The sequence below is a fragment of the Nycticebus coucang genome, chromosome 14 (assembly GCF_027406575.1).
Source record: "Nycticebus coucang isolate mNycCou1 chromosome 14, mNycCou1.pri, whole genome shotgun sequence".
Lineage (NCBI taxonomy): Eukaryota > Metazoa > Chordata > Mammalia > Primates > Lorisidae > Nycticebus > Nycticebus coucang.
Genome location: NC_069793.1, coordinates 71,553,216 through 71,580,990, shown reverse-complemented (window position 1 = coordinate 71,580,990; position 27,775 = coordinate 71,553,216). Strand labels below are relative to the sequence as shown.

The 27,775-nt window shown below is 45.5% G+C and overlaps 1 protein-coding gene across 2 annotated transcripts in view; it reads left to right on the top strand.

The window, feature by feature from the left end:
- Positions 1-27,726, top strand: part of GAB2 (GRB2 associated binding protein 2) — a 218,013-nt gene extending 190,287 nt beyond the window's left edge. Inside the window, exons 4-10 of one of the 2 annotated variants that reach the window (XM_053560066.1) lie at positions 14,438-15,036; positions 16,264-16,346; positions 17,338-17,602; positions 19,286-19,376; positions 19,699-19,801; positions 22,393-22,518; positions 23,295-27,726. In XM_053560066.1, the coding sequence (XP_053416041.1) occupies positions 14,438-15,036; positions 16,264-16,346; positions 17,338-17,602; positions 19,286-19,376; positions 19,699-19,801; positions 22,393-22,518; positions 23,295-23,438 (1,411 nt within the window). In that variant the 3' untranslated portion in view covers positions 23,439-27,726. The remainder of the gene's footprint in view (positions 1-14,437; positions 15,037-16,263; positions 16,347-17,337; positions 17,603-19,285; positions 19,377-19,698; positions 19,802-22,392; positions 22,519-23,294) is intronic. The other variant, XM_053560067.1, reaches the window with a different exon arrangement.
- The last annotated feature ends 49 nt before the right edge of the window (positions 27,727-27,775 follow it).

Here is a 27,775-nt window from a genome sequence, read left to right as displayed (position 1 = left end):
AGACGGGGGTCTTGCTCTTGCTCAGGCTGGTCTCCAACTCATGAGCTCATGCAGTCCACCTGCCTCCACCTCCCAGAGTGCTAGGATTACAGGCAGGAGCCATCTCGCCTGGCCAGATTTGATGATTTCTTAAATTGATTTTTCAGTTCTAGTTTCCTCTCCTTCCCCTCTCCCTTTCAAAAAGTCGATTCGTTCGACTTTTATATAAATGGGATCATAGTTTCTGTACAGTTTGTCCTGGCTTTTTTCATTTAGCATAATACTTTTGGAATTCATCCATGTTGTTTCATATATGATTAGTTTGGTCCTTTTTACTCCTGAGTAGTAATTCAGTATATCTTTACATCACAATTCACTTATCCATTCACATGTTGATAGACATTTGCATTATTTTCAGTCTGGGGTATTACAAATTAATACTCATTTGTACATAAACAGTTGTAAACAAATCTTTATGCAGACAATTGGGTTTTTTTCTCTTGCATAAATACTTAGAAAACTATGCACAGATGGTTTTACTGGTAATATCTGTCAAGAATTCAATAAAATAACACGAATCTTACCCGTATTCTTGGAGAAAACAGGTGGAGGGAATCCTTTTGCAACTCATTTTATGAGACCAGCATAACCCTACTGTCAAAATATAGCAAAGATTATAGACCAGTATACAGACCAGTATCCCCCATGAATATGGATACAGAAATCCTTTTAAAAAAAAGTATTCGCAATTGAATTCAACTAAATATACATATGTACAAGATCAGACAATTAAGCAAACTCAGCCTAGATAAAGTGTGACTATCATTACAGTCACCTTCCAAGTACTCCCCTTGGGAAGGTATGCTCTGATGTCAGCACCTACTCCACCCCTCCAAGGCAATTTTAGAACTCTTTCTTGAATGGCCATCACAGCTGTCATTGTACAAGGTCTGACAGTGAAGTTCAAAAGTTCACTAACTCATCCTAGAAAAAGTGCTACATACCTCACCAGTGAACATCACTACAATCACCTTCAAAGTCCTCCCCTTGGGAAGCTATGCACTGATGCCACCTAGTCCACCCTTCAAAGCACTTTTTCTAGGATGAGCTCTTGAATTTACTTGTAAGACCTCATACTATGACAGCTCTGATGGCCATTCCAGAAAAAAAGTTCCAAAATTGCTCTGAAGAGTGAACTAGGTGCTAGCATCGGTGCATAGCTTCCTAGGGGGAGTAGTTCAAAGGTGACCGTAGTGATATTCAGCAATGAGGTATTGCAGTACTTTTCCTAGCATGAGTTCATGAACTTCACTGTGCAACCTCATATATACGTATGTGTATGTATGTGCTTTAGGGATTATATATATGTGTATGTATATATATGTATATTGTATATGTAGTTATATATATAAAATAAATGTAAATATATAAATATATGCATAATATATTCATATATATATAGGAATATGTGTGTGTGTGTATGCATTACCAATAAGACATCATGACAAAGGAATGTAGGGTTGGTTTTACATTGAAAAACCAACCAATATAATTCATCACATTAAGAGGAAAAGGAGAAGAATTATATACTCACCTTCATAGATGCAGAGAAAGCATTTGAAAAAATTCAGTACTTTGGGGTGGCGCCTGTGGCTCAAGGAGTAGGGCGCTGGTCCCATATGCCAGAGGTGGCGGGTTCAAACCCAGCCCCAGTCAAAAAAAAAGAATATTCAGTACTTTATAAAAAAAAATTTCTTACCAAGCCATGATCAAGGGGAACTTCTTTTTTTTTTTTTTTGTAGAGACAGAGTCTCACTTTATGGCCCTCGGTAGAGTGCCGTGGCCTCACACAGCTCACAGCAACCTCCAACTCCTGGGCCTAAGCGATTCTCCTGCCTCAGCCTCCCGAGTAGCTGGGACTACAGGCGCCTGCCACAACGCCCGGCTATTTTTTTTTGGTTGCAGTTTGGCCGGGGCCGGGTTTGAACCCGCCACCCTCGGTATATGGGGCCGGCGCCTTACCGACTGAGCCACAGGCGCCGCCCTTTTTTTTTTTTTTTTTTTTTTTTTTGTAGAGACAGAGTCTCACTTTATCGCCCTTGGTGGAATGCTGTGTCATCACACAGCTCACAGCAACCTCCAACTCCTGGGCTTAAGCGATTCTCTTGCCTCAGCCTCCCAAGTAGCTGAGACTGCAGGCACCCGCCACAACGCCCGGCTATTTTTTTTTTTTTTTTGGTTGCAGTTTGGCCGGGGCCGGGTTTGAACCCGCCACCCTCGGTATATGGGGCTGGCGCCTTACCAACTGAGCCACAGGCGCCGCCCAAGGGGAATTTCTTTAAACTAATAAAGGACTTCTAAGGATAACCTACAGCTAATATCATACGTAATGGAGAAATATGGAACATACTCCCTAAAACTGGAGATGAATAAAGAATATCTGCTCTTAACCACTTCTTGTCAGCATTGTACTGGAGATCATAGCCAGTTCCATAAGAGAAGAAAAATAAACAAAAGGCACAAGGATCTGGCTCGGCACCCATAGCACCAGCCACATACGCAGAAGCTGGCAGGTTTGAACCCGGCCCAGGCCAGCTAAACAACAATGACAGTTGCAACAAGAACAACAAAAAATAGCTGGGTATTGTGGCGGGGCACCTGTCGTCCCAGCTACTAGGGAGGCTGAGACAAGAGAATTGCTTAAGCCCAAGAGTTTGAGCTGTGACACCACAGCACTCTACCTCCCTATGTCACCCTGGGTCATAGTGGCGTCACAGCACTGTCCCCAGGGTGACATAGTGAGACTCTGTCAAAAAAAAAAGGCACAAGGATCAGAAAGGAAGATATAACATTGTCGCTTTTGCAGGTAACTTTATCATAAAAAAAACTACTAAAATTATCCTTCAAGGTCACTGGATAAAAGGTTTTTATACTGGGCGGCGCCTGTGGCTCAGTCGGTAAGGCGCCGGCCCCATATACCGAGGGTGACGGGTTCAAACCCGGCCCCGGCCAAACTGCAACCAAAAAATAGCTGGGCGTTGTGGCGGGCGCCTGTAGTCCCAGCTACTCGGGAGGCTGAGGCAGGAGAATCGCTTAAGCCCAGGAGTTGGAGGTTGCTGTGAGCTGTGTGAGGCCACGGCACTCTACCAAGGGCCATAAAGTGAGACTGTCTCTACAAAAAAAAGGTTTTTATACAAAACAATTAAATTTTACCTTACTAACAGTAATAAGAAAATGAAAAAAAATTTCAATTCTTCATATAATTAATGGTGCCAGAAAACATGGAATATTTAGGAATAAATTTAACAGACATGTAAGACCTCTTCACTGAAAACTATTAAACACTGATAAAAGAAATTAAAGACCTAACTATGGAGAGTGATATATTAAAGTTACAAACTGGAAGACACAAAATTATTAAAGTGGCAGTTCTTCCCAAGTTGATCTATAGATTTAACACAATCCAAATAAAAATACCAATAAGTTTTTTCATAGATACTGAGATAATTCTAAAAGGTATGTGAAAATGCAAAAATCTAGAATAGCAAAAGTAATTTTAAAAAGAAAACAGTAGTTAGAGGATTTATACTACCAGATTTTAAGACTTCCTATGAAACTTTGGTAATAAGACAATGTTTGTTTGTTTTTTTTGTAGAGACAGAGTCTCACTTTATCGCCCTCCGTAGAGTGCTATGGCGTCATAACAGCTCACAGTAACCTCCAACTCCTGGGCTTAGGCGATTCTCTTGCCTCAGCCTCCCAAGCAGCTGGGACTACAGGTGCCCGCCACAACGCCCGGCTGTTTTTTTGTTGCAATTCAGCTGGGGCCGAGTTTGAACCCACCACCCTCATTATATGGGGCCAGCACCCTACCCACTGAGCCACAGGCACCACCCAATAAGACAGTGTTTTACTGATGAAAGGAACACATGTATATGTATAGACAAAATTTTTAAAAAAAGAAAGGATAAACATAGATTAATATATCACTCATTATTTTTTCAAACAGAGTCTCACTCTGTGACCCCAAGTAGAGTGCCATGGCATCAACATAGCTCACAGCAACCTCAAACTCTTGGGTACAAGTGATCTTCTTGCCTCAGCCTCCCGAGTAGCTGGAACTACAGGTGCCTTTTCCCACACCTGACTAGTTTTTGTATTTTTAGTAGAGGTGGGGTTTCACTCTTGCTTGGTGTAGTCTCAAACTCCTGAGGTGATCCCCCTGCCTCAGCCTCTCAGCGTGCTTATTACAGGTATGAGCCACCAGCCAGATGGGAAGGAAAGGCACATGGAATTGCTGAGTATTTTCTTCCTAGCTCCTTTTTGCCTCCAGGGAGCTTCGCTGCATTTGTGTTTGAGTATCTTCCTGTACCAGCTCGGCCATTTTCCCCTCTGACATATGAGGGTAATAAGCCTCTCTCTCAACTGTTTGGAGGGATTTAAAGAGATAACACATGTGATCTGCCTGGAACAGTATCTTGCCAATTTTATGAGGGTTCTGTAAACCTATAGCCCTAGAAGATAAGAGAAGCCTCTCCCCAAATCTACCACTTCCAGGTATCCATCCCACAAAAGTAACTCCGGACGTTATAGTATCATAACATAAGTTTCAGTTAAGGTATATATGAAAGTAGTAAAGGCCACAGGACTTCTGAGTGTTTGTAATTTCCCCACCTGCTTCTTGCTCCAAGGGATCACACTGTAGGGTGATTTGAGCAAGGGGGCCAGAGGACCTGAGTGCTAGAACAGGTTCTCCTACTCCCAGAGTATGTAACTTTGGGCAAGTTTATGTCCCTTGTTCAACTCCTCTTCCTTGATAACTGAAGTGATGAACAGCCTTCCTTTACTGCGTCAGCACTATCTGTCATATGCCAGGCACTCTGCCACCGTGTACTCTGTAGCCCTCTGCCTTCCAGGAACACATGATCTAGTAGAAGTGGAAAATCACAAACCTGAGTGGCTAACATAAGGCAGAGCACAGTGAGTTGTGACAGAAGCACAGGGTGCTGAGGGATCATAGAGACAAGAATGATTAAAAGGCAACGGAGAATTAGGGGCCTATAATACCTTCGTAGAACAAAAGGCTTCTTTTGAACAGAGGCAGTCCCTAACCTTTTTGGCACCAGGGATCAGTTTCATGGAAGACAATATTTCCTTTACCAGGGATGGGAGTATGGCATTAGATTCGCATAAGGAGCAGTCAACCTAGATTCCTTCACATGTGTAGTTCACAGTAGGGTTCCCCCTCCTATGAGAATCTAATGCCACCCTGATCTGACAGGAGGCAGAGGTCAGGCACTGATGCTGGTGATGGGGAGCAGCTGTAAATACAGAGGAAGCTTCACTTGCCTGTCACCTCCTGCTGTGTGGCCTGTTCCTAAAAGGCCATGGGCCAGTACCAGTCTGCAGCCTGAGAGTTGGAGACTGCAGTGGATTCTAAAGAGGAAAGGTTTCAGTCAGCTGATCCAAATGGTTAGGAACAAACCTCAGGAAAAGGAATGGCAATACCATACTTCTTTATTCATTTGTTTACCTATTCCAAATGTGGAAAAACTCAAAGTGGCTTTTTCCTGTTCTCTCATTCAACCACAACAATCATCAATACGGAAGATTTCTGTGACTGGCCAGGCATGGTGGCTCATGCCTATAATCCTAGCACTCTGGGAGGCCAAGGCGGGTAGATTATTTGAGCTCAGAAGTTCAAGACCAGTCTGACCAAGAGTGAGATCAAAAATAGAAAAATTAGCTGGGTGTGGTGGCACATACCTGTAGTCCCAGCCACTCAGGAGGCTGAAGCAAGAGGATTGCTCAAGCCCAAGAGTTTGAGGTTGCCATGAGCTATGACGTCACAGCACTCTACCAAGGCAACAGAGTGAGACTGTGTCTCAAAAAAAAGCAAACTACAAAAAAAAGATTTCTGTGGCTCAGGTATAGCCACAGCCTGTAGCACAGTGGTTCAAACCCAGCCAAGGCCAGCTAAACGACAATGACAATTGCAACAAAAAATAGCCAGGCATTGTGGCGGGCACCGGTAGTCCCAGCTACTTGGGAGGCTGAGGCAAGAGAATCACTTAAGCCCAACAGTTGGAGGTTGCTGTGAGCACTGATGCCACAGCACTCTACCCAGGACAACATAGTGAGACCCTGTCTCAAAAAAAAAAAAGATTTCTGTGACCAAAGGTATGGGAATTCTTCCTATGTAGCAAGCAAGCAGTTCTGCAGTGGACACAGCTGCATGTCCTTCAATTCAATTCTGATGCCCTCTACCAGGAGGTAGCCTAAGAAACCACAGGTGAAGGGTTCAGCCCCACAAGAACACCCCCTCCTTCCCACCAGTTGCTAGTCCTGGCCTCTGGAACTTTTCTCCTGCAAGCTTCAAATTGGGGTTCCCACAACCCCCTCTTTGAGTTAGATTAATTTGCTAAAGTCATAGAACTCAGGGAAACACTTGCTTATATTTATTGGCTTATTACAAAGGATTTTATTTCCTTATTTTACAAAGGGCATTTTAAAGGATACAATCAAATAGCCACATGAAGCAATCCACAGGACAGGTCTGGAAGAGTCCCAAGAGCAGGAGCTCCTGTCCCTGTGGAGTTGCACCACCCTCCCAGCAAGTGGATGAGTTCCTGTTCACCTTCCTGTAAGACTCCCCGTGCAGCTACTCAGAAACCCCCCCACCAAACCCAGTTCTGTGGTTTTTAAAGAGGCTTCATAACATAGGCATGATTGGTTCAACCACTGGAATCATGTCAACCTTCAGACCAGAAATCAGGGAATGGGGATGAAAGTCCCAGCCCTGTAATCCTGCCTTGCTCTTCAGGTGATCTGCCCCCATCCTGCAGGTACCTAGGGGCTACCAGCCAAGTCAATCATTAGCATGCAAAAAGACATCACTTGGGAGATTTCTAATGATTTCAGGACTTGTATGTCAGGAAATGGGGTCAAGGATTAAATTCATATTTTATAATATCACACTTAATACACTCATTTGCTTGTTCCTTCTGCATACGTTTATTATTTACTATGTGCCAAGCACTAATCTGGGTGCTGAGGAGAGAAAAATGAGCAAGGCACAGTTTCTTTCCTCAAGGAAATCACACTGTATGGGAGGAGACAAGAAACAGTGGTACATAGTACAGATAACAGTTGCTTTAAAAGATGTGCCATTTGAGCTGAGTTAGAAGGACAAATGGACAAGGAGCTCGCCATAGTGAAGTAAGAGACCTTCCTGACAGCAAACCTGGCAGAGCCCATCCTTCTAGACTCCCTAGGGGCCATGATGAAGTAGGGCATGCTGGACACTGCATAGTCTGGTTTGAGGGAGTCCTGGAGTGGAAAGGGAAACTTGGGAGAAAAGATTGGAGAGATAAGTGTGAAAAATACCCGGGGTTTGGGCTTAGTCCAAATGGCATTGATGCAGTATCGATAGTGTTTAAGCTGGGAAGTTAGGAAAGTAAATATCAGTAGGATGCAGGGGTCCTCAAACATTTTAAACAGGAGGCCAGTTCACTGTCCTCAGACTGTTGGAGGGCTGGACTATATTTAAAAAAAAACAGCTATGAACAAATTCCTATGCGCACTGCACATATCTTATTTTGAAGTAAAAAAACAAAACAGGAACAAACACAATCACACCGCCTCAAGTGGCCTGCGGGCCGTAGTTTGAGGACCCCTAAAGAGGATCAGAGAGGCCCTGGGCAGATGCTAGGGAGATTTATTTTATTTTATTTTTTTTTTTTTTGAGACAGAGTCTCACTTTGTCATTCTCAGTAGAGTTCTGTGGCATCATAGCTCACAGCAACCTCAAACTCTTTGGCTCAAGCGATTTTCTTGCCTCAGCCTCCCAAGTAGCTGGGACTATAGGCGCCCACCACAATGTCCAGCTTGCTAGGGAGATTATTTACCAGGCCTTTCATTAATCCAGAAGAAAAATTGGGAGGAACTGAACTGGGGTGGATTCAGTAAGACCTAATGAGGTTAGTGAGTGTGAAATTATAATGTGGTAACTTCCAGGTTTCTGGCTTGAGTAAACTGATGCCGTTCCCAAAATAGGACAGTCAGGAGAAGCAGACAAGAGGAAGATGAGGAGGCCGTCTTGAATAAGGTTACTGCAGGATACCTACAACCCCATTCCCACCTGAAAATACCTTAGAGCTCCCCTTGCCTGCCCCTCACTTGTCGTCTCTCAGCCTGGCCTTCTAACATCCTTGCTGCAGCCTGTAACTCCTTGGACTTGCCAGGTGATGTTCTACTACATCTTTGTGCCTCCAACTAGAACATCTTTTCTCTTCCCTTGGCTTTTGCCTGGCCAGTTGCTGCTAATCCTAGACTCTCTCTGAAGGAGCCTTCTTTGACATGCTCCACTGCCACCGTCCAGGAGGGTTAGTACGGATCTGTCAGCAGCCATGTGCCAACCCTACTTGATGGTACTAATTTTCACACATGTTAAAATTCCCCCACCCCTATTGCCCCACCTCCATACCCCTACAGAGTGGTGACATCTCTTCATCTGTTGTGCCTGACCGTGATGGAAAGTAGGAAGTCAGCAAATGTTTGTTAAATTAAAAAATCCAGATGGGGGCATCTGAGAAAGTTGGAAATTCCAAAGCAACATAAGAGACACCAAAGACAAATGTGAACAACATGATGTCTTATGTCTGCCATTGGCTTCCCTGTCCACCCTAATCACTACATTGTATCTAAAGACTGGATATTCAGTCATCTAGGTCCATGGCTGTTGGCTTGGTTATGTGTGTGGAATGGAATAGAAAGGGAGAAGGAAGGCAGAGGCCCTGGGAGGAGCACCAGTGAAGGTTTGGGGCTGGGATCGGAACTCCCAACCCATCAATTATGCATTTTACAAAAAAGAGAGCCTGGCCCACACACCTGTTTCCTTTCCTCCTTTCTAAGCTTCCAGGTCCTGTTTTCTAGCACCACCTGGTGGCCATACTGTAAATAACAAGCTCCCCGTGAGCTAGGAGAGCCTTTATAAGGCTAAAAGTTGCAGGGATTGGCCTCCAGGGGGTTACATATGACCACCCCTCCCTCCCCGAAGTAGCATACCAGTTTATATGTACATGAGATTTGCCTTTTCTGGGAGATGCTTCAAGAGGTTTGTGTCCATTTTTAGATAATGCTTGTGGCCCCCAAAAGGCTGAGAATCACTGCTGTAAAGAACTGATTCTGGCTTGGTGCCTGTAGCTCAATTGGCTAAAGTGCCAGCCACATACACCAGAGCTGGCAAGTTCAAATCCAGCCTGGGCCCACCAAACAACAATGACAACTGCAACCAAAAAATAGCTGGGCGTTGTGGCGAGCGTCTGTAGTCCCAGCTACTTGGGAGGCTGAGGCAAGAGAATCACTTAAGCCCAAGAGCTGGAGGTTGCTGTGAGCTGTGACACCATGACACTCTACCCAGGGTGATAGCTTGAGCTCTGTCTAAAAAAAAAAAAAAAAAAGAAGAAGAAAAAGAATTGATTCCTTTTTTCTCACAATAAAACCCTGTGAAGAATCCTAATATAAAAGCTAGAAAAGTAGACCTAGATTCCCACTTGTGCAGGGCCACACCCTCCAATTTTCCAAAGCACCACACAGATCATAGAATCCAGTTTGAAAACCACCCTTGGAAAGGCAGTGGCTTATAGAGCTTCAGAGCCAGGCAGACCCTGAGAAATCACTGGAAGCCACTAGGTCACACCTGTGAGAGGGGCCCTGGGGGAAGCTCATAGAACACCTGAAGCCCAACACAAAACTTCCCTCATTTGTTGCTCCTCTCTTGGCTGCTTGCCTTACTTCCCAAAACCTAAGTTTAAAAAAATGATAGGCAAAACTTTTCTTATCCTGATACAGTTTCCAAATAGGAAACCATTTTTTCTATAGATTTCTAGATTTCTGGGATGAGATTTCCCTCTCTAAAGGCCTCTTAGCTATAATTCATGGTAAAATGTAAATGTATAGCTTAGATTTGAATAATTATTTATGACTTACAACATCAACACCCATGAGCTAGTTTATTTTATACTGGCAAAACAAACTTAGAGATAAAATGATTTGCTTAACTGTTTTCTGACATCAACTTTTTAAAAATTTATTTATTTTTATTATTTTCTTTTTTTTATTAAATCATAACTGTATACATTGATATGATCATGGGGCATCATACACTCGCTTCATAGACCATTTGACACATTTTTATCACAATGGTTAACATAGCCTTTCCGGCGTTAATCTCAGTTACTATTTATTTTTATTGTTAAATCATAGCTGTGTACATTAGTGCAAACAAGGGGCACAACATGCAGGTTTCATATGCAATCTGAAATATTCTCATCAAACTATTCAACGTAGCCTTCATGGCATTTTCTTACTTACTGTATGCAGGTATTTGTATTCTGCATTTAGTAAGTTTCGCCTGTACCCATTCTAAGAAGCACTGTAGATGAGGCCCCACCCATTATCCTCCCTCTACCAAAACCTCCCCCCTTCCTTGGCCCTTCCCCCATAGTTTTGTGCTATAGTTGGGTTATAGCCTTCATGTGAAAGCTATAATTTAGCTTCATAGTAGGGCTGAGTACATTGGGTACTTTTTCTTCCATTCCTGAGATACTTTGCTAAGAAGAATATGTTCCAGCTCCATCCATGTAAACATGAAAGAGGTAAAGTCTCCATCTTTCTTTAAGGCTGCATAATATTCCATGGTGTACATGTATCAGAATTTGCTAGTCCATTCCTGGGTTGATGGACACTTGGGCTTCTTCCATGACTTAGCAATTATGAATTGGGCTGCAATAAACATTCTGGTACAGATGTCTTTGTTATATTGTGATTTTTGGTCTTCTGGGTATAAACCTAGTAAAGGAATTACAGGATCAAATGGCAGGTCTATCTTTAGGTCTCTAAGTATTCTCCAAACATCCTTCCAGAAGGAACGTATTAGTGTGCATTCCCACCAGCAGTGTAGAAGTGTGCCCTTTTCTCCACATCCACGCCAACATCTCTGGTTTTGGGATTTTGTTATGTGGGCTACTCTTACTGGGGTTAGATGATATCTCAAAGTAGTTTTGATTTGCATTTCTCTGATGATTAAGGATGATGAGCTTTTTTTCATGTGTTTGTAGATCATTCTTCTTTACAGAAGTTTCTCTTCAAATCCCTTGCCCACCCTGAGATGGGGTCGCGTGTTCTTTTCTTGCTAATACATTTGAGTTCTCTGTGGATTCTGGTTATTAGACTTTTATCGGAGGTATAACCTGCAAATATTTTCTCCCATTCTGAGGGCTGTCTGCTTGTTTTACTTACAATGTTCTTGGCTGTGCAGAAGCTTTTTAGTTTGATCAGGTCCCAGTGGTGTATTTTTGATACTGCTTCAATTGCCCGAGGAGTCCTCCTCATAAAATATTCACCCAGGCTGATTCCTTCAAGAGTTTTCCTTGCACTTTCTTCAAGTATTTTTATAGTTTCATGTCTTAAGTTTAAATCTTTTATCTAGTGAGTCTGTCTTAGTTAATGGTGAAAGGTGTGGGTCCAGTTTCAATCTTTTACAGGTTGCCAGCCAGTTTACCCAGCACCATTTGTTAAATAGGGAATCTTTTCCCCACTGAATGTTTTTAATAGGCTTGTAAAAGATCAAATAATGGTAAGTAGCTGGATTCATCTTTTGGTTCTCTATTCTGTTCCAGACATCTACTTCTCTGCTTTTGTGCCAGTACCATGCTGTTTTGATCACTATCGATTTATAGTACAGTCTCAGGTCTGGTAGCGTGATTCCTCCTGCTTTGTTTTTATTGCTGAGTAATGTTTTGGCTATTTGAGGTTTTTTCTGATTCCATATAAAATGAAGTATTATTTTTTCAAGATCTTTAAAATATGACAATGGAGCTTTAATAGGAATTGCATTAAAATTATATATTGCTTTGGGTAGTATGGACATTTTAACAATGTTGATTCTTCCCAGCCATGAGCATGGTATGTTTTTCCATCTGTTAACATCTTCAGCTATTTCTTTTTTTTTTGTAGAGACAGAGTCTCACTTTATGGCCCTCGGTAGAGTGCCGTGGCCTCACACAGATCACAGCAACCTCCAACTCCTGGGCTTAAGCGATTCTCTTGCCTCAGCCTCCCGAGTAGCTGGGACTACAGGCGCCCGCCACAACGCCCGGCTATTTTTTGGTTGCAGTTTGGCCGGGGCCGGGTTGAACCTGCCACCCTCGGTATATGGGGCCGGCACCTTACCGATTGAGCCACAGGTGCCGCCCACATCTTCAGCTATTTCTTTTCTTAAAGTTTCATAGTTCTCTTTGTAGAGATCTTTCACATCCTTTGTTAGGTATACTCCGAAATATTTCATCTTCTTTGGCACTACTGTGAAAGGAATAGAGTCCTTGACTGTTTTTTCGGCTTGGTTATTGTTGGTATATATAAAGGCTACAGATTTATGGGTGTTGATTTTGTAGCCTGAGACATTGCTATATTCCTTGATCACTTCTAAAAGTTTTGTAGTAGAATCCCTAGTGTTTTCCAGATATACGATCATATCATCTGCGAAGAGTGAAAGTTTGATCTCTTCTGACCCTATGTGGATACCCTTGATCGCCTTTTCTTCCCTAATTGCAATGGCTAAAACTTCCATTACAATGTTAAAGAGCAATGGAGACAATGGGCAACCTTGCCTGGTTCCTGATCTAACTCCATTCAATATGATATTGGCTGTGGGTTTGCTGTAGATGGCCTCTATTAGTTTAAGAAATGTCCCTTCTGTACCAATTTTCTTAAGTGTTCTGATCATGAAGGGATACTGCATATTATCAAAAGCTTTTTCTGCATCAATTGAAAGAATCATATGGTCCTTATTTTTTAGTTTGTTTATGTGCTGAATTACATTTATAGATTTACGTATATTGAACCAGCCTTGAGACCCTGGGATAAATCCCACTTGGTCATGCTGTATAATTTTTTTGATGTGTTGTTGGATTCTGTTTGTTAGGATCTTATTGAGTATTTTAGCATCAATATTCATTAGTGATATTGGTCTATAATTTTCTTTTCTTGTTGGGTCTTTCTCTGGTTTGGGGATCAAGGTGATGTTTGCTTCGTAGAATGTGTTGGGTAATTTTCCTTCTTTTTCTATATTTTGGAAAAGGTTTAGTAGTATAGGTACTAGTTCTTCTTTAAAGGTTTGGTAGAATTCTGACGTAAAGCCATCTGGTCCTGGGCTTTTCTTTTTAGGGAGATTTTGTATAGTTGATGTTATTTCAGAACTTGATATAGGCCTGTTCAACATTTCCACTTCGTTCTGGCTAAGTCTTGGTAGGTGGCGTGCTTCCAGGTATTGGTCGATTTCTTTCAGATTACCAACTTTTATTCTTCTCACTGTCTTACAGACTTTATATTCAAATATGTTTATTCAATGGCATTTAAAACAGTGCACAAGTAGGCGGTATAACGAGCTTATTAATACCTGTTTTTGGGGTGGGTGGGAAGGTAAGAACAGCCCCTGCTAATCATAGCCATTTGGGGGTGGAGGTAAGGGTAAAGGCTAGCATTGATTAAACATCCATGTACTAAATGTTCTAGAGTCTAGTTTCTAAACAAGAGAGGCATGGTGGCATACACCTGTAGTTCCAGCTACTTGGGAGGCTGAGCAGAAGTTCCAGCTACAGCTGCAGTAAGCTGTGATTATGCCACTACCCTTCAGCTTGGGTGATAGAACAAGATCTAATTTCAAAAAACACAAATTAAGACCGGTGGGGCGGCTCACGCTTGCAATCCTAGCACTTTGGGAGGCTTGAGGTGGGTGGATTGTTTGAGCTCAGGAGTTTGAGACCAGCCTGAGCAAGAGTGACACCCTATCTATACTAAAACCAGAAAAATCAACCAGGTGTTGTGGCAGGAGCCAGTAGTCCCAGCTACTTGGGAGGCTGAGGCAAGAGAATTGCTTGAGCCCAAGAGTTTGAGGTTGCTGTGAACTATGATGCTATGGCACTCTACCCAGGGTGACAAAGTAAGACTCTGTTTCAAAAAAAAAAAAAAAAAAATTAAACATCTCCTGGTCAAAAAGGTGACCAGCAAAAAAAAAAAAAAAAAGTCCTCGAAGTATATATATATATATATTTTTTTTTTTTTTTGGCCGGGGCTGGGTTTGAACCCACCACCCCCGGCATATGGGACCGGCACCCTACTCCTTGAGCCACAGGCGCCACCCTCGAAGTATATTTTTAATCACCATTTTGCAGATAAATATAATGCACTTCGGAAAGAGAAAGTGCCTTGCTCAAAGTCATGCAGGTAGTACATGGCAAATCCTAGGTAAACCTCAGGTTTGCCTGATTGCCCATTCTGTGTTTCTTCCACACCAGCTACCGGCTTGGACCTTTGAACTTCCCAGGCTGCCTCCCTGGGAAAGTCTTTGGCTTTTCTCATATCCCTCCCTTTCCCTTCCCTTCTTTCTCTCTTTCAGGAGTGCCAGCTTCTCTCAGGGCACCAGGGCCTCGTTTCTCATGAGGAGCGACACAGCTGTACAAAAACTTGCCCAGGGCAATGGACACTGTGTCAACGGGGTCAGTGGTCAAGTCCATGGCTTCTATAGCCTTCCCAAGCCAAGCCGGCACAATGCAGAATTCAGAGACAGTGCATACGACCTCCCCCGGAGCCTGGCCTCCCATGGCCACACAAAGAGCAGCCTCACAGGCTCCGAGACAGATAACGAGGATGTATACACCTTCAAGACGCCCAGCAACACACTGTGCCGGGAGTTTGGAGAACTCCTGGTAGACAATATGGATGTTCCAGGTACCCCACTGTCAGCCTACCAGATCCCAAGGACATTCACTCTGGATAAAAACCACAATGCCATGGCAGTGGCCTCCCCTGGGGATTCAGCCATAGCTCCTCCACCCCGGCCCCCCAAGCCAAGTCAAGCAGAAACACCTCGATGGGGCAGCCCTCAGCAGAAACCTCCAATCAGTGAGAATAACAGATCTGTTTCTGTCGCTGCCACCATCCCCAGGCGCAATACTCTCCCTGCAATGGACAACAGCCGACTTCACCGAGGTCAGTGTAAGTCCTACCTGAGACCCAGTAGCACAGGGGTTCTCAGTAGTTTGCTAGTCCTTGGTCATGCCTATGGCCAGGAGAGATGTAAGAACCACCCAGGTCACTGATACCTGTGAGTTTAAGCATCTTCCACCTGAATCCCTTACCCGTTGGTCCTCTAGCACCAGAAGCTATTAGCTGACACCTAGAATGGCAAGAGTATAGCAGAGCTTGTCTCGGGGAAGTTAATATTCTACTAAGGGATATGGAACATTCTTGGTTAACCACAATCAACATGTTAAGGGTTGGGAAGTCCAAATTATAGAATTTCTTTCATGTATAAATCAAACCAGATATTTAAAAAATAAATCTGGAAGACTAGCCTAAACTAGAGCCAAACCTACGTGTTCTAAAAAACTATTAAAACAAAATGAGATCTTCAGAATATTTTGTCTAAGCCACACTTCAGTCTCTTTGGTTGAAGTCTGAATTTCTATTATCACTTGTTTTCCCCCGGAAGTATTCCAACTCTACGTATAATCTCCTCTTTTTTAGGAAAAAACTGAAGAATATTCAATTCCTTTCATTTTGCATCTTGCATTAAGCTTGCGAAGCCTTTTCTTATCCATCCTGTTGTTAAAGCCAGGCAGAGAATGGTGGGACAAAGCCTCATTGTCCCCATTTCTCGTGAGGCCCCATTAGTTGAGAGACTTATTCAGGCCGCCAGAGTCATTAATGGCAGAGATGAGACTCAGACCCTGGGCTCCTGCCTCCCTGTTTAGAACTTCGGCAGTTTTCAGTCCATTGATAGTCTGAGCAATCTCCCTGTACTTTGGAACGGAGATGATAGAGATGTAACATAAAACATGTTCCTGCCCTTCAGAGCTCACATCTAGTTGGAAAAATAAAAACAACATGTGTAAGTGAGGACAAGTGCATTACTGTAGTATTCACAGAGGCAATGGCTGGGGTCAGGAGGACAGGTGGTAAGTGCTATCGGGGTCAAAGAAGAGGTGCATAAATGAGGCATCAGGAGTAATCAAGGAAGGGATTTTCTTCAGATGCTGACACTGGAGTTAAATCTAGATGCCCAGGAGGAATTTTCCAACTGAGGAATGATATAAGTTATACCTTATCACTTGGGGTTGAGAATAGTATCTTCCAGAGTATCAGTAAGACCCTGGTGAGATATAGGCAGTATCAGCACATGGACCAACTGTGAGTTTGTGTGCCTTTTCCTTCCTGTCATAGCTTCTTCCTGTGAGACCTACGAGTGCCCCCAGGGTGCATCCCGGTCCACTGCTTCTGTGAGCGATGGAGTCAGTTCTTTCCTGGTGAGTACAGTTTAAGTAGGGGGCCTCAGGCCAGTTCAGGTGGGTAAAAGGTCACACAATGGAACTAAAGCCATAGCCCCCAAAGCTATGGGTTTTTTTTTTTTTTTTTACAAGCTTCAACAAACCTGCGAGTAAGCAGAGGGGATGTAGAATGCAATAGACCCAGAAGGGCTATTGGCAGATCTTCTAAATGGCAGCCCTACCCACAAGGGCTCACCTGGAGGAGAAATGCTATAGCATGAGACTCCAGGCAGGGATGCTGCTCAGAGTCAGGCTAGGTGGCACAATTAGGGCTTGAGTATGAGATCTCAGGCTACTCTCTAAAAGGGGCTGACCACAGGTCTCCAAAGTGTCAAGCCAGCTTCAGGCCTATTGAAGAGGCAGTGACAATTAGGTAATAGGGCAGAAGCAGCTTAGTTGTATGTCTAGGCAGATAGGAAGGCTATAGCTGCATTGCTGCATTATACAACTGTGGTAGCTCTGCCTGCAGCCTGGTGGTCACCTAGGGGCCCAGGGTGAGCCTTGGGCACACTGAAATCCAGGCTGGAGAAGTATAACTGGCCCCAGACCTCACCTTCCAGGGTCAGGACTCCTTAATGTGCTCCTGGCCCTGATCAGGGCCTGAGATGCTGACCTGCCAATGGTTAAGTCTGGGCTTGAGGGAGAAGGCAAGTGCTGAACCAAGCCTATATAGTCCATGGCATCCAGAAACCCAAGTGGATCTATCCACCAAGGATTTTCTATACTCTAGGAATCACAAATTATAGGTAGACCCCCCCAAGAAGTTCACGAAAGCAGAAAGGGCCCCACAGACCTCATTTCTTCCTGACTCTTCTGTTTTCTTATTTGGCCTTCCCAAATAAGAGCCTTCCCTTAGAGCCTCAAAGTGTAGCTAACTCAGACAAGACTTTTCTTGCCTTGTATACACCTTCTCACCCCCTTGTGTCTTCTTGCTAATGACAGCTGCATTTCTTTCACTCTTTCCCCCTAGCCAGGGAAAACGGTCATGGGCCGATCAGATAGCACCAGTTCTGAAGACAACTACGTGCCCATGAACCCAGGTTCCTCCACCCTCCTGGCCATGGAGAGAACAGGTGATAATTCCCAGAGTGTCTACATCCCCATGAGCCCAGGGCCCCATCACTTTGACCCACTTGTCTACCCATCCACAACCCTTCCTATGCACCGAGGCCCCAGCCGAGGAAGTGAGATCCAGCCACCCCCTGTCAATCGCAACCTCAAACCTGATCGGAAAGGTAAGTTCATTTCTCCCCTGTCCTGCGTGTGCACAATATCCATCCAGGGACTGTGTGCATTTGCTTAGGAGGCAGGTGGATGCTAGACTTGGGCTCTGTGACTTTGGACAAGCCATGTAAATTCTCTAAGCTTTAGTTTTCCTTACTGTAGGGAAAGTAATTCCTGCCTCCCAGGTTTGTTTTGAAAAAGAGCATCTAGGACTCTGGTACACAGCAAGTGTTCAGTAAAGTTAGATCTGTGTACGCTGTATGTGGACCAGGAAGGGCTGGAGTTCACGGTCCAGGTCTGCCAGTCCTTTGCTCTGGTGGCTTTGGATCAGCAGCGGGGATTCAAAGGAAAGAGTATGATAACCAGGCAGAAATAGCTCCCTGTGGGTCTGGCCAACGGGGAATTAAAATCTCAGTGTGCTCAGTGCCTGTACTTTAGCAGGTAGGGCACCACCCACATACACCAGAGCTGGCGGGTTCGAACCCAGCCCAAGCCTGCCAAACAACAACAACAACTACAACCAAAAAATAGCCAGGTGTTGTGGCAGGTGCCTGTAGTCCCAGCTACTTGGGAGGCTAAGGCAAGAGAATCACTTAAGCCCAAGAGTTTGAGGTTGCTGTGAGCTATGATGCCACAGCAGTCTACCCAGGGCAATATAGTGAGACTCTGTGTCAAAAAAAAAAAAAAATCTCAGTTGTGCAGGCTTGATGCCCAAGCTCAGTGGTTAGGGTGCCAGTCATATACACCAGCCATATACACCATGGCTGGCAGGTTCAAATCCTGCCGGGCCTGCTAAACAACAGTGACAACTACAACCAAAAAATAGCCAGGCATTGTAGTGCATCTGTAGTCCCAGCTACTTGGGAAGCTGAAGCAAGAGAATCGCTAATGCCCAAGAGTTAGAGGTTGCTGTGAGCTGTGACTCTACTGAGGGCAACATAGTGAGACTCTTGTCTCAAAAATAAATAATAAATAAATACAATAAAATCTCAGTGTGCAGAATGGAAGCCCTCAGGGCCTTATGGCACTTACCTTCCTCCAGTCCGGCTTGCACAGCCCTGTCTGGAATGGCCATGGGGGCCATTCCCACTTCAAATACAGTCTCTTGTTTCTATGTAAGTTCATAAATCTAGGGAGAAAAATCTGTCATCAGACTACTAGTCCCCATTTTGGATTTTGAAAATACGATTATCATGGGGGCTGGATGCAGTGGCTCACACCTGTAATCCCGGCACTTTGGGAAGCTGAGGTGGGTGGATCACCTGAGTTCACGAGTTGGAGACCAGCCTGAGTTAGAGCAAGACCCCTCTTCTAAAAATAGCTGAGCGCTGTGGCACGGACCTGTGGTCTCAGCTGCTTGGGAGGCTGAGGCATGAGAATCGCTGGAGCCCAAGAGTTAGAGGTTGCTTTGAGCTATAACATCACAGCACTCTACTAGAGGAGACAAAGTGAGACACTATCTCAAAAAAAAAAAAAAGAAAATATGATTATCCTGGATAGAGAAGAAAGAACATATAGATTGGGATCTGAAGACCTGACTTGAAGACTTACTAACATGGGCAGGGCTCACAAAACCTTGATGAGCCTGTATATCCCTGTGTGAAACAGAAATGACTATGCAGGCAGACATAAATGTATGTATGTGTAGAATTATTATTATTGGCTGATAATTGGACTTTCTGTTCCTGCTCCAGCAAAGCCAACACCACTTGACCTGAGAAACAACACCGTCATTGATGAGCTCCCCTTCAAATCACCCATCACCAAGTCTTGGTCTAGGGCCAAGTGAGTATCTGTGGAAGAAGTTTATGAGGGGGTGGTTGGGGAGATGAGTGGAATATTCACTGGCCTGGGGGGCCAGGACAGTTGGATTCTGACGCTAATGCTATCATTAGCTGATCTTGACTCTTGATCTCTTGGGGTATGGTTTCCTCAGATGTAAGGGGGGAATAATTATGCCTGGTCTGTACCAGATCTTAACCTGAGGGAGTGTGCAGCTCTGGTGGCTGAGGTCTAGGCATGTGAGGGTCAGGGCCCGTCTAGAGGCTAAAAAACAGCAGCTGTGAGGCTTCCCCAGGGTTTACCATTGGTCTCCCTCCCCCAATAGCCACAGCTTCAACCCCAGCTCTTCCCAGTACTGCCGCCCTATCTCCACGCAGAGCATCACCAGCACGGACTCGGGAGACAGCGAGGAGAACTATGTCCCTATGGTGAGTCCTTGGGGGTTGCTGGAATGGGTCCTGGCAGAGTCCTCTGGTACCCACCACCCAGTTCCCCACTTCCCAGCTTAGCTAGTTCATGTCAACCTTGGGACTTCTTGCATTATTTGTGATTTAGTCTCCTGCTACAAATTCTTGAGCATGTGTGTCTCAAAGAGTGTGAGGTGTCCTTAGACATAAGGACACCCTAAGGGAGTCTCAGTCTTAAAGAGCTTGAGGTGGCCTCCCTCTCATGGTTGGGACACAGGTGGCGTGACCTTGAAGAGGCAGTACTGGAGGTATCTACTCAGCGATGACAGACGTGTACGTAACTCACCTCTATTAAAATAGGGCCGTATTTAATAGAGGTACGTACACAGGCAGAGTCTGGTAAGTTTCTTCCTTGAGATTTGCATTGAAAAGGGCTTAGCTGCCCAGCACCTGGTAGTCACCACCCTGAAAGAATGCATCAAATAAATAAAGCAGCCAACAAACAACATAAGACTGTCACCTTTCTTATTAGAGTAAGACTTCAGGGTCAGCGCCTGAGGCTCAGTGGGTAGGGTGCTGGCCCCATATACTGGAGGTGGTGGGTTCAAACCCAGCACCAGCCAAAAACTGAAAAAAAATAAATAAATAAATAAATACAACTTAAAAACAAAAAATAGCCAGGCGTTGTGGCGGGTGCCTGTAGTCCCAGCTACTCAGGAGGCTGAGGCAAGAGAATCGCCTAAGCCCAGGACTTGGAGGTTGCTGTGAGCTGTAAAGCCACGGCACTCTACCAAGGGTGAGAAAGTGAGACTCTGTTACTAAAAATGAATAAGATTTCAGGAAAGTCCTAGACAGGGTGGTGCTCCTCTGGAGCAGGAGCCTGGGTAGAGGCAGGACATTAGAGCTTGTCATCTGAATGAACAGTGCTTTGTGCAGCCTGGAGCTGGGCGACTGCTGGATCTCAGAGCAGCTGGGTGGAAGAAGCAATTGCCCTGGTGTGACTCCCCAGTTTAGGCCACAGGTGGGAGTTTCAGAGGAGCCAGTTTGATGCAACAGAAAACAAAAAGGGAACATGCTCCCTTATTTGTTTTTTATTTTCAATTATTATGGGTATGTAATATAGGATACATGTGTACATTAAGAATTAATCATATCAGGGTAATTGGAGTATCTATCGCCTCAAGCATTTATAATTTCTTTGTATTAGGAACATTCCAGTTCTAGCCTTTTAGTTATTTTAAAGTATTATTGATTATAGTCACTCTGTTGTGCCATCAAATATTGTTCATTCTATCTATATTTTTGTACACATTAACCATCCCCACCCTCCCCGCTACCTTCTCAGCCTCTGGCAGTCATGATTCTACTCTCTCTGTCTCCACAGATGAATTATTTTTAATATTTAGCTCGCATACATGAGTGAGAACATGTGAGATTTGTCTTTCTGTGCTTGGCTTATTTCACTTAACATAATGTTCTCCAGGTCTACACATGTTGTTGCAAATGACAGGATTTTGTCCTTTTTATGGGTGTGCAATATTCCATGGTGTATTTGTACCAGTATTTCTTTATCCACTCATTCACTGATGGACACTTTGGTCAATTCCAAATCTTGGCTACTATGACTAGTGCTGCAGTGAACACAGGAGTGCAGATACCTTTTCAATACACAGATTTCCTCTGCTTTGGATACATACCCAGCAGTAGGATTGCTGGGTCATATGGCAGTTCTGTTTTTAGTTTTTGAGGAACCTCCATATTATTCTTCATAGCGGCTGCACTGATTTACATTCCTACCAACAGTGTGTGAGAATTCTCCTTTCTCCTCATTCTTGCCAACACTCATTCCTGCCTGTCTTTTTTTTTTTTTTTTGAGACAAAGTCTCACTTTGTCGCCCTGGGTAGACTGCCGTGGAGTCACAGCTCACAGCAACCTCCAATTCAAGGGCTTAGGCGATTCTCTTGCCTCAGCCTCCCAAGTAGGTAGGACTACAGACCCCCGCCACAACACCTGGCTATCTTTTGTTGCAGTTTGGCCGGGGCCGCGTTTGAACCCACCACCCTCAGTATACAGGGCTGGCGCCCTACTCACTGAGCCACAGGCGCCACCCTCTGCCTGTCTTTTTGATGAAAGCCATTTTAACTGAATGAGATGATATCTCATTCTAGTTTTGACTTGCATTTCTCTGATAACTAATGACATTGTGTTTAGTTTAAGGGGCAGCAAGTGAAGACTGGGTCTCTTAGGAGAGAGGCTGTGGCTGAGATTTGGCCTGATGCCCTTTAAAGGAGGCAACTAAATATATGGGATTAGCATAGGTCTGGGAGTTAGAAAACATACCTGATTCCCATCTCCTAGCAGCTGAACATCCATGGGCAAGTCACTTCACTTATCTGAAAGTAAAGTGAGCTACACTTTTAACTTTGTTTTAAACAATGGAGTAGTGATGCTACCTAAATTATAGGATTGTTGTGAGGATTAAAATGAGAACATGGCTCAGAGTAGAGCTTAGTGAACCAGCAGCTCTTATACCCAGAGGTGTGTTTTTCTAGGTGGTGGATTAGTCTGTTTCCTACACGCACTAACAGTTTTTTTTTCCTTCTTGTGATAGCAAAACCCAGTGTCTGCATCTCCCGTTCCCAGTGGCACCAACAGTCCAGCCCCTAAGAAGAGCACGGGCAGTGTCGATTATCTGGCCCTGGACTTCCAGCCAAGCTCCCCAAGCCCCCACCGCAAGGTGCCTGGGAGTGGGGGGCCAGTTAGAGCTCTAAGGGCCCCCAAGAAGAGGTCATGGGGCCAAGGTGCCTTCAGCACCAAACAACAGCTCCCAGCCTCCCTCTCACTCCAGAACCAGCTTCTGACTCAAGTGTGCATTAGCCTGGGTCTTAGAGACACCTGTTCCTCTCTCAGACCCAGGTGCCCTTAGTCCATAGACCCCCATCAGTCAGCCCATCCCATTGAAACAGTGACATATCCAAGACTTGGGGATTCTGCCTTTTGGTCCCAGGGTCTTATTTGAGGTGAATGTGCTGTGTGGATCCCAGAGCCCTGCTATTGATACAGGGGCCTTCAGAAGGGGCCCAGGAAAGCCTTCCGGGAAGTACACTTAGCTAACCTCTAGACAGCAGGGTGGGGAGCTCAGTGCAGTTCTCAGTACAGACATAGAGCCCTGTGTCTGATGGTTGTTGGCACCCAGCAAATTCCTTCCCCTGGATGAGTGGCCAGAGAGATATGGGTAGAGGCAGAAATGAAGGCCTGGGTTCATCCACCATAACCAAGGATGAACCTGGGTCCTCCCAGCTGTGGCATCCAGCAGGAGAAATGATTAGTTTGGAGTTCAGGCTTTAAAACTCAAAGTCAAAAGAAAAAGACAGGCTCCTGAGGCTGGTCGAGTGGCAGGCAGAGTCCCCTTTCTTCTCCACTTAAGATCTCTGGGGGAAGTTCCCATCTCCTCTTCCTCCCCCTGTCCTTACTGGTAACTCACAGCATCTTCCTTCCCATCTGTCTCCTCAGCCATCCACTTCATCTGTCACTTCTGATGAGAAGGTGGACTATGTTCAGGTGGACAAAGAGAAGACCCAGGCTCTGCAGAACACCATGCAGGAGTGGACAGATGTTCGGCAGTCCTCGGAGCCTTCCAAGGGCACCAAGCTGTGACCGGAGGAGGGGACGCCAAGCCTAGGGAGGGGCCAGGAGGCAGTGTCTCCAGAGCTCCACTCTCCACCTTCCCTCCCCTCCCCAACACCTTTCCTTTCTGCCACTCTCAGCCTTCAAAGCACTTGACATCAGGGACCCTGAACCCTTCCCCAGGGAGGTTAGGGCCTGATCAAGGCACTTCCTCTGCCCACTCGGGGCCCACTTGTGATTTTTATCAGTAATGGCCATGCCTCCACTCACCTTAGTTAGGAGCTATTGCCAAAAACATCCTTCAGCCTCTTCCTGGCCTTTAGACCTATCTACCAGACGTTTGGAGAGAGGGATTGGGGCTCTGAGCCAGATACCACACCTCACATTCAGTCACAGTCCTCAGCCCTCTTCCCTCCAGCCACTGGGCTACCTCTCCTTCAGTCCCAGGAGAAGACAAATCGTCTCACTAACCCAGGGAGCCGAGGACCAGCAGACCAAAGTGGAGATGGACTTTTTCATCCCTGTTTTTCTTGGCAGAGGGGGGTGAGGCCACCAAAAGATGAATAGTTGAGAAGAAAGGCCAGAGGTGGTCCTGAGGGGCAAAGGGATTAGATCTCCAGACACAGAAAGACAGCTGATACCTGGAGGGGTCCCCCACTTTCAGGCTGAGGCCGTGGCAGGGCAGCAGCTGTGGTTGGGCAGGCAAAAGTATGAAAGACAAAAGGAAGGGAGAAGTGATGATGGGCAGCCAAGGAGCATCAGGGCTTGCAGCTCAGGAGATGGAGGTGACAAGGACAGTGTGTGGTCAGGGTCTCCCAAACTCAGGAGCTGCAGGCCTACTCTGTCACTCTCTGATGATGCCACTCTGAGCCAGGGAGCAGTCTTCTCCCCCAACTCCCCTTGGTAGAGGAGAGCTCTACACAGGAAAAGGCTTGGACCAGACCCGGTGACACGACGTGTGGTGGGGGAATGCCAGCATAGTGGGGACTTGGGGGAGGAAGGAGGAGTTTGGTGTGGACACAGGTGATGCAGGGACTGAGGGGGAACCCTGGTACAGGAAAGGCCAGGCAGGGGCACAGGGAAGTCTATGGAGCTCTGCAGTGAGGGTGGTGCAGCTACAGCCAGTGAGTTTCTGGGAGGTAGGCAGTGCAGCAGAGGGAGGACACAGAGGTGGCCTGATGGGACATGAGGTTAGGGTCATGCAGCAAGCAGGGAAATACATCCAGAGGGCCTGGTGAAGTCCCCCAGGCAGTGCACAGAGGGGTAGGGTGGAGCAGAAAGTGAGGAGCAGCATGCATAGCAGGGTGATGGGAGACTAGTCCCAGGATGGAGGGACAGCGGGGCAGGCAGGACGGACAGGGGCGAGCAGGGCAGAACCGCACCCAGAGGACTATACAGGTACAGCTGGTGGCCTGTGCTGGCGCTGGGGTGTGCCAGGTCCCAAGACAGGAACATGTGTGGCTTAGTACCAGGCCTGGAGCATTTCCTTTGCCCATCTCCCTGCTGTTGCCCCCAGCATTGCAGGTGCCACACTGGGTGGGAGAAGCCAACCTTCTCCCACAGCTTGTGAGGTCTCTAGATAATAGGCCATCACCTGAGGCTTTTTCTCATATGGCTAGGGAAGGGGTATCTGAAGTTTTATGTTGAAAGTTCTTGACCAAATTTCAAGAGTTTGAGAGGCAATAGGACAGACCAGACATTTCATCTTACCCTAGGGAAGTGGTTCGCAACCTTTCTAATGCCACAGCCCTTTAATACAGTTCCTGTGGGTCGTGACTCACAGGTTGAGAACCACTGCCCTAAGGTGAAGAGACCTCCTTCCTCCATGATAATAATGACTTCCCACCATGTCTGATGGGGGTGGCTACTCCCTTTCAACTCCTCTGAGTATATACACATTTGGTGAGACCCATGCCTGACCCTTTTCTAAGGAGACATCTGGGAGAAGTACTTCCTGTACAGTAGTTCCCCTCCTAGCTTTAGTTCCAATCAACTCAAGCAGCATTTATTAATGGCTGCTGTGGCCAGACCCTGGGCTTACGCACCAAAGATACAACTTTGACCTTGAACTTGAGATGGTCACTGTCCTTGAGTTTTTCTGTCCTTTTCTGTCCAAAACTGTCCTTTTTGGACACAAGAAAATAGTGATAGCCATAAGAGAAAGAGACTTAAGATGGTGATGGAGTATGAAGTAAAGACTACTACTACTCAGGAAGGTTGGTGCCAGAGGCAGGAGTGAGGTAGGGATCGGGGAATGTGGATTCTAGGAAAAGGGGGCACCTGAGATCACTTAAAGTTGCATAGGTCAGAATTTTAGATGGAAGGAAGGAAAGGCCTGGGTCCAGTGATGGAAGAAAGAACGAGAGTCTTGGAAAGCCTTGTTTGGGGAACAAATGATTTTGGAGGAATGAGTCCACACCAAAGTGCTGGGGCCATGTATCTGTGTTCCAGCAGGTGAAATGGTAGTGGTGACTGTGGCAACATGGGGCAGGGTTCGCAGGGCATTGGTTCACTCTGCCCAGCCCTGACAGTGTCCCTTTAATGTCTTCCACAAGAGGTCCAAGATGGAAGAGCTTTTAATTGGTGCCTCCCCTGTGCCCACAGCAGGCTACAAGTGGGCCTAGGCATAGTTGCCCTCAGTTTATAGCCCCAATAGTCTACCATAAGAATGTTAACAAGCTCTGGGGCAGCGCCTGTGGCTCAGTGAGTAGGGCGCCGGCCCCATATGCCGAGGGTGGCGGGTTCAAACCCAGCCCCAGCCAAACGGCAACGAGCCCTGAGCACACCATGATGTGAATGAAATTGGTTGGAGTCTTCAGAGATGGAGGTGCTCTAATGTAATCTTCAAAGAAGTGTGTTCCAGCTCTTGGTTCCTGTAACTACCAAAACCCTTAGAGTAGAAGTGTAAGGGTAGAGATGGAAGGAAGGACAAGAAAAGAAGAAATTGTCCTTTTGAAAGCAGAGTTCTGGCTTAGCTCCAGATTGTCAGCCATGTCTCTACCATGTATCCACCCCCCCAAAAAGAAAAGTCAACTCAGTTAAAAAACTGGTAATCCATGGGTCAAAGTCCATGGTGGCCTAGCAAGGACTGAGACCCCAGAATGGGGATGCCTTCTTACCCAGCATAGCTCACACAAGGACTCGTCCTGCCTGGGGTTCTCCAGAGGAGCCTCCTCACCCACTCCCAGCTCCGCCTTTGCAAGGTTAAAGTTGAGTGGAAAAAACAAGAAAAGAGGGAGATGGTGTCTCCCTAAGTCCTTGACTTGCTCATCTGTGAAACAGATGGTTGGAGTAGATGGTCTGTGGTCCTTTCATAGCTGATGCAAGGGGAACTCCTTGCTATACCTTCTCTCTTGAGGGTCTGAATCATGATAGGCAGCATAAATCTGCAGTTCCCTCCCTAGCTTGATTTTGGTAACTAAACACATTTAAAGCCATTAAAATGTGCCCCATTCCTAGGACAAAAGCACAACCATTCTGAAGCTTTGGACTATGACCTCAACTTGTCTGCCCTTTGGCCCCTTTACCTGCTACAGAGCTAGTCTCAGCCTTCACCCTCCAATGACAGCTCTGGAAGGGTGCAGGATAAGAGGGAAATTAGCGGCCCTTCATCTGTAAAATGTGGGGAAAGCAAGGCTGAGCTCCAGAGGCCTTTGAGGAGAGGGCTATCTTTCTGGGACTTGCCAAGTTCTCTGGCGCCCGGGATCATGGTGGGCTGCTTACTGGGGAGGTCCACTGGAGATATCTGGTGGTGTGTGTCCTTGTGTATTGTTGGCTACTTGTGTCTTGAAATTTAGAATCATTTCGTACAGAATTGTTGCTAGTTGTCAGGAGGAGAAAATGGGCTAGAAAAAGCCCAGTCTTAAGTTGTCTTGTTATCATTCATAATTGACATTTAATTTTTCAAATCACTTTTGGTGCCTAATCACTTAAGTTATTAATTTATTCTGTTCTTTTAAAAAAAATTGTAACATATTTATCCTGTTGGTAGGTCTGGGGGTGGGGGTGGGTCATGTTTTTGCTGTGGTGACACATGGTACAGGCCTGGAGCTTGCAGGTCCCTTTTTACTGTGGTATTGGAGTAGGACAACAGTAAAGTCCATTAGAAATGCTCCTGGAGCTGCCTGCTGGAGTCCATCTCGTCTGAGGGGGCTGGGCGGTGGGGCAAGCTGAAGACCAGCAGCTGCCAGGTGTAGGCTTGGACGCATGTTCTCTACAAGAAAATCATTTTTCAAATGATCCCAGGAAAGCTGATGTGATTTCTTCGCTGTAAACAAGAATGAACACTCTTTACTTCAAATTCTGTACTAGCATCTGCCAGTTCGTTTTAGAAAGCACATCAAGGAAAGGGTCTAGAGCTGGGTTCT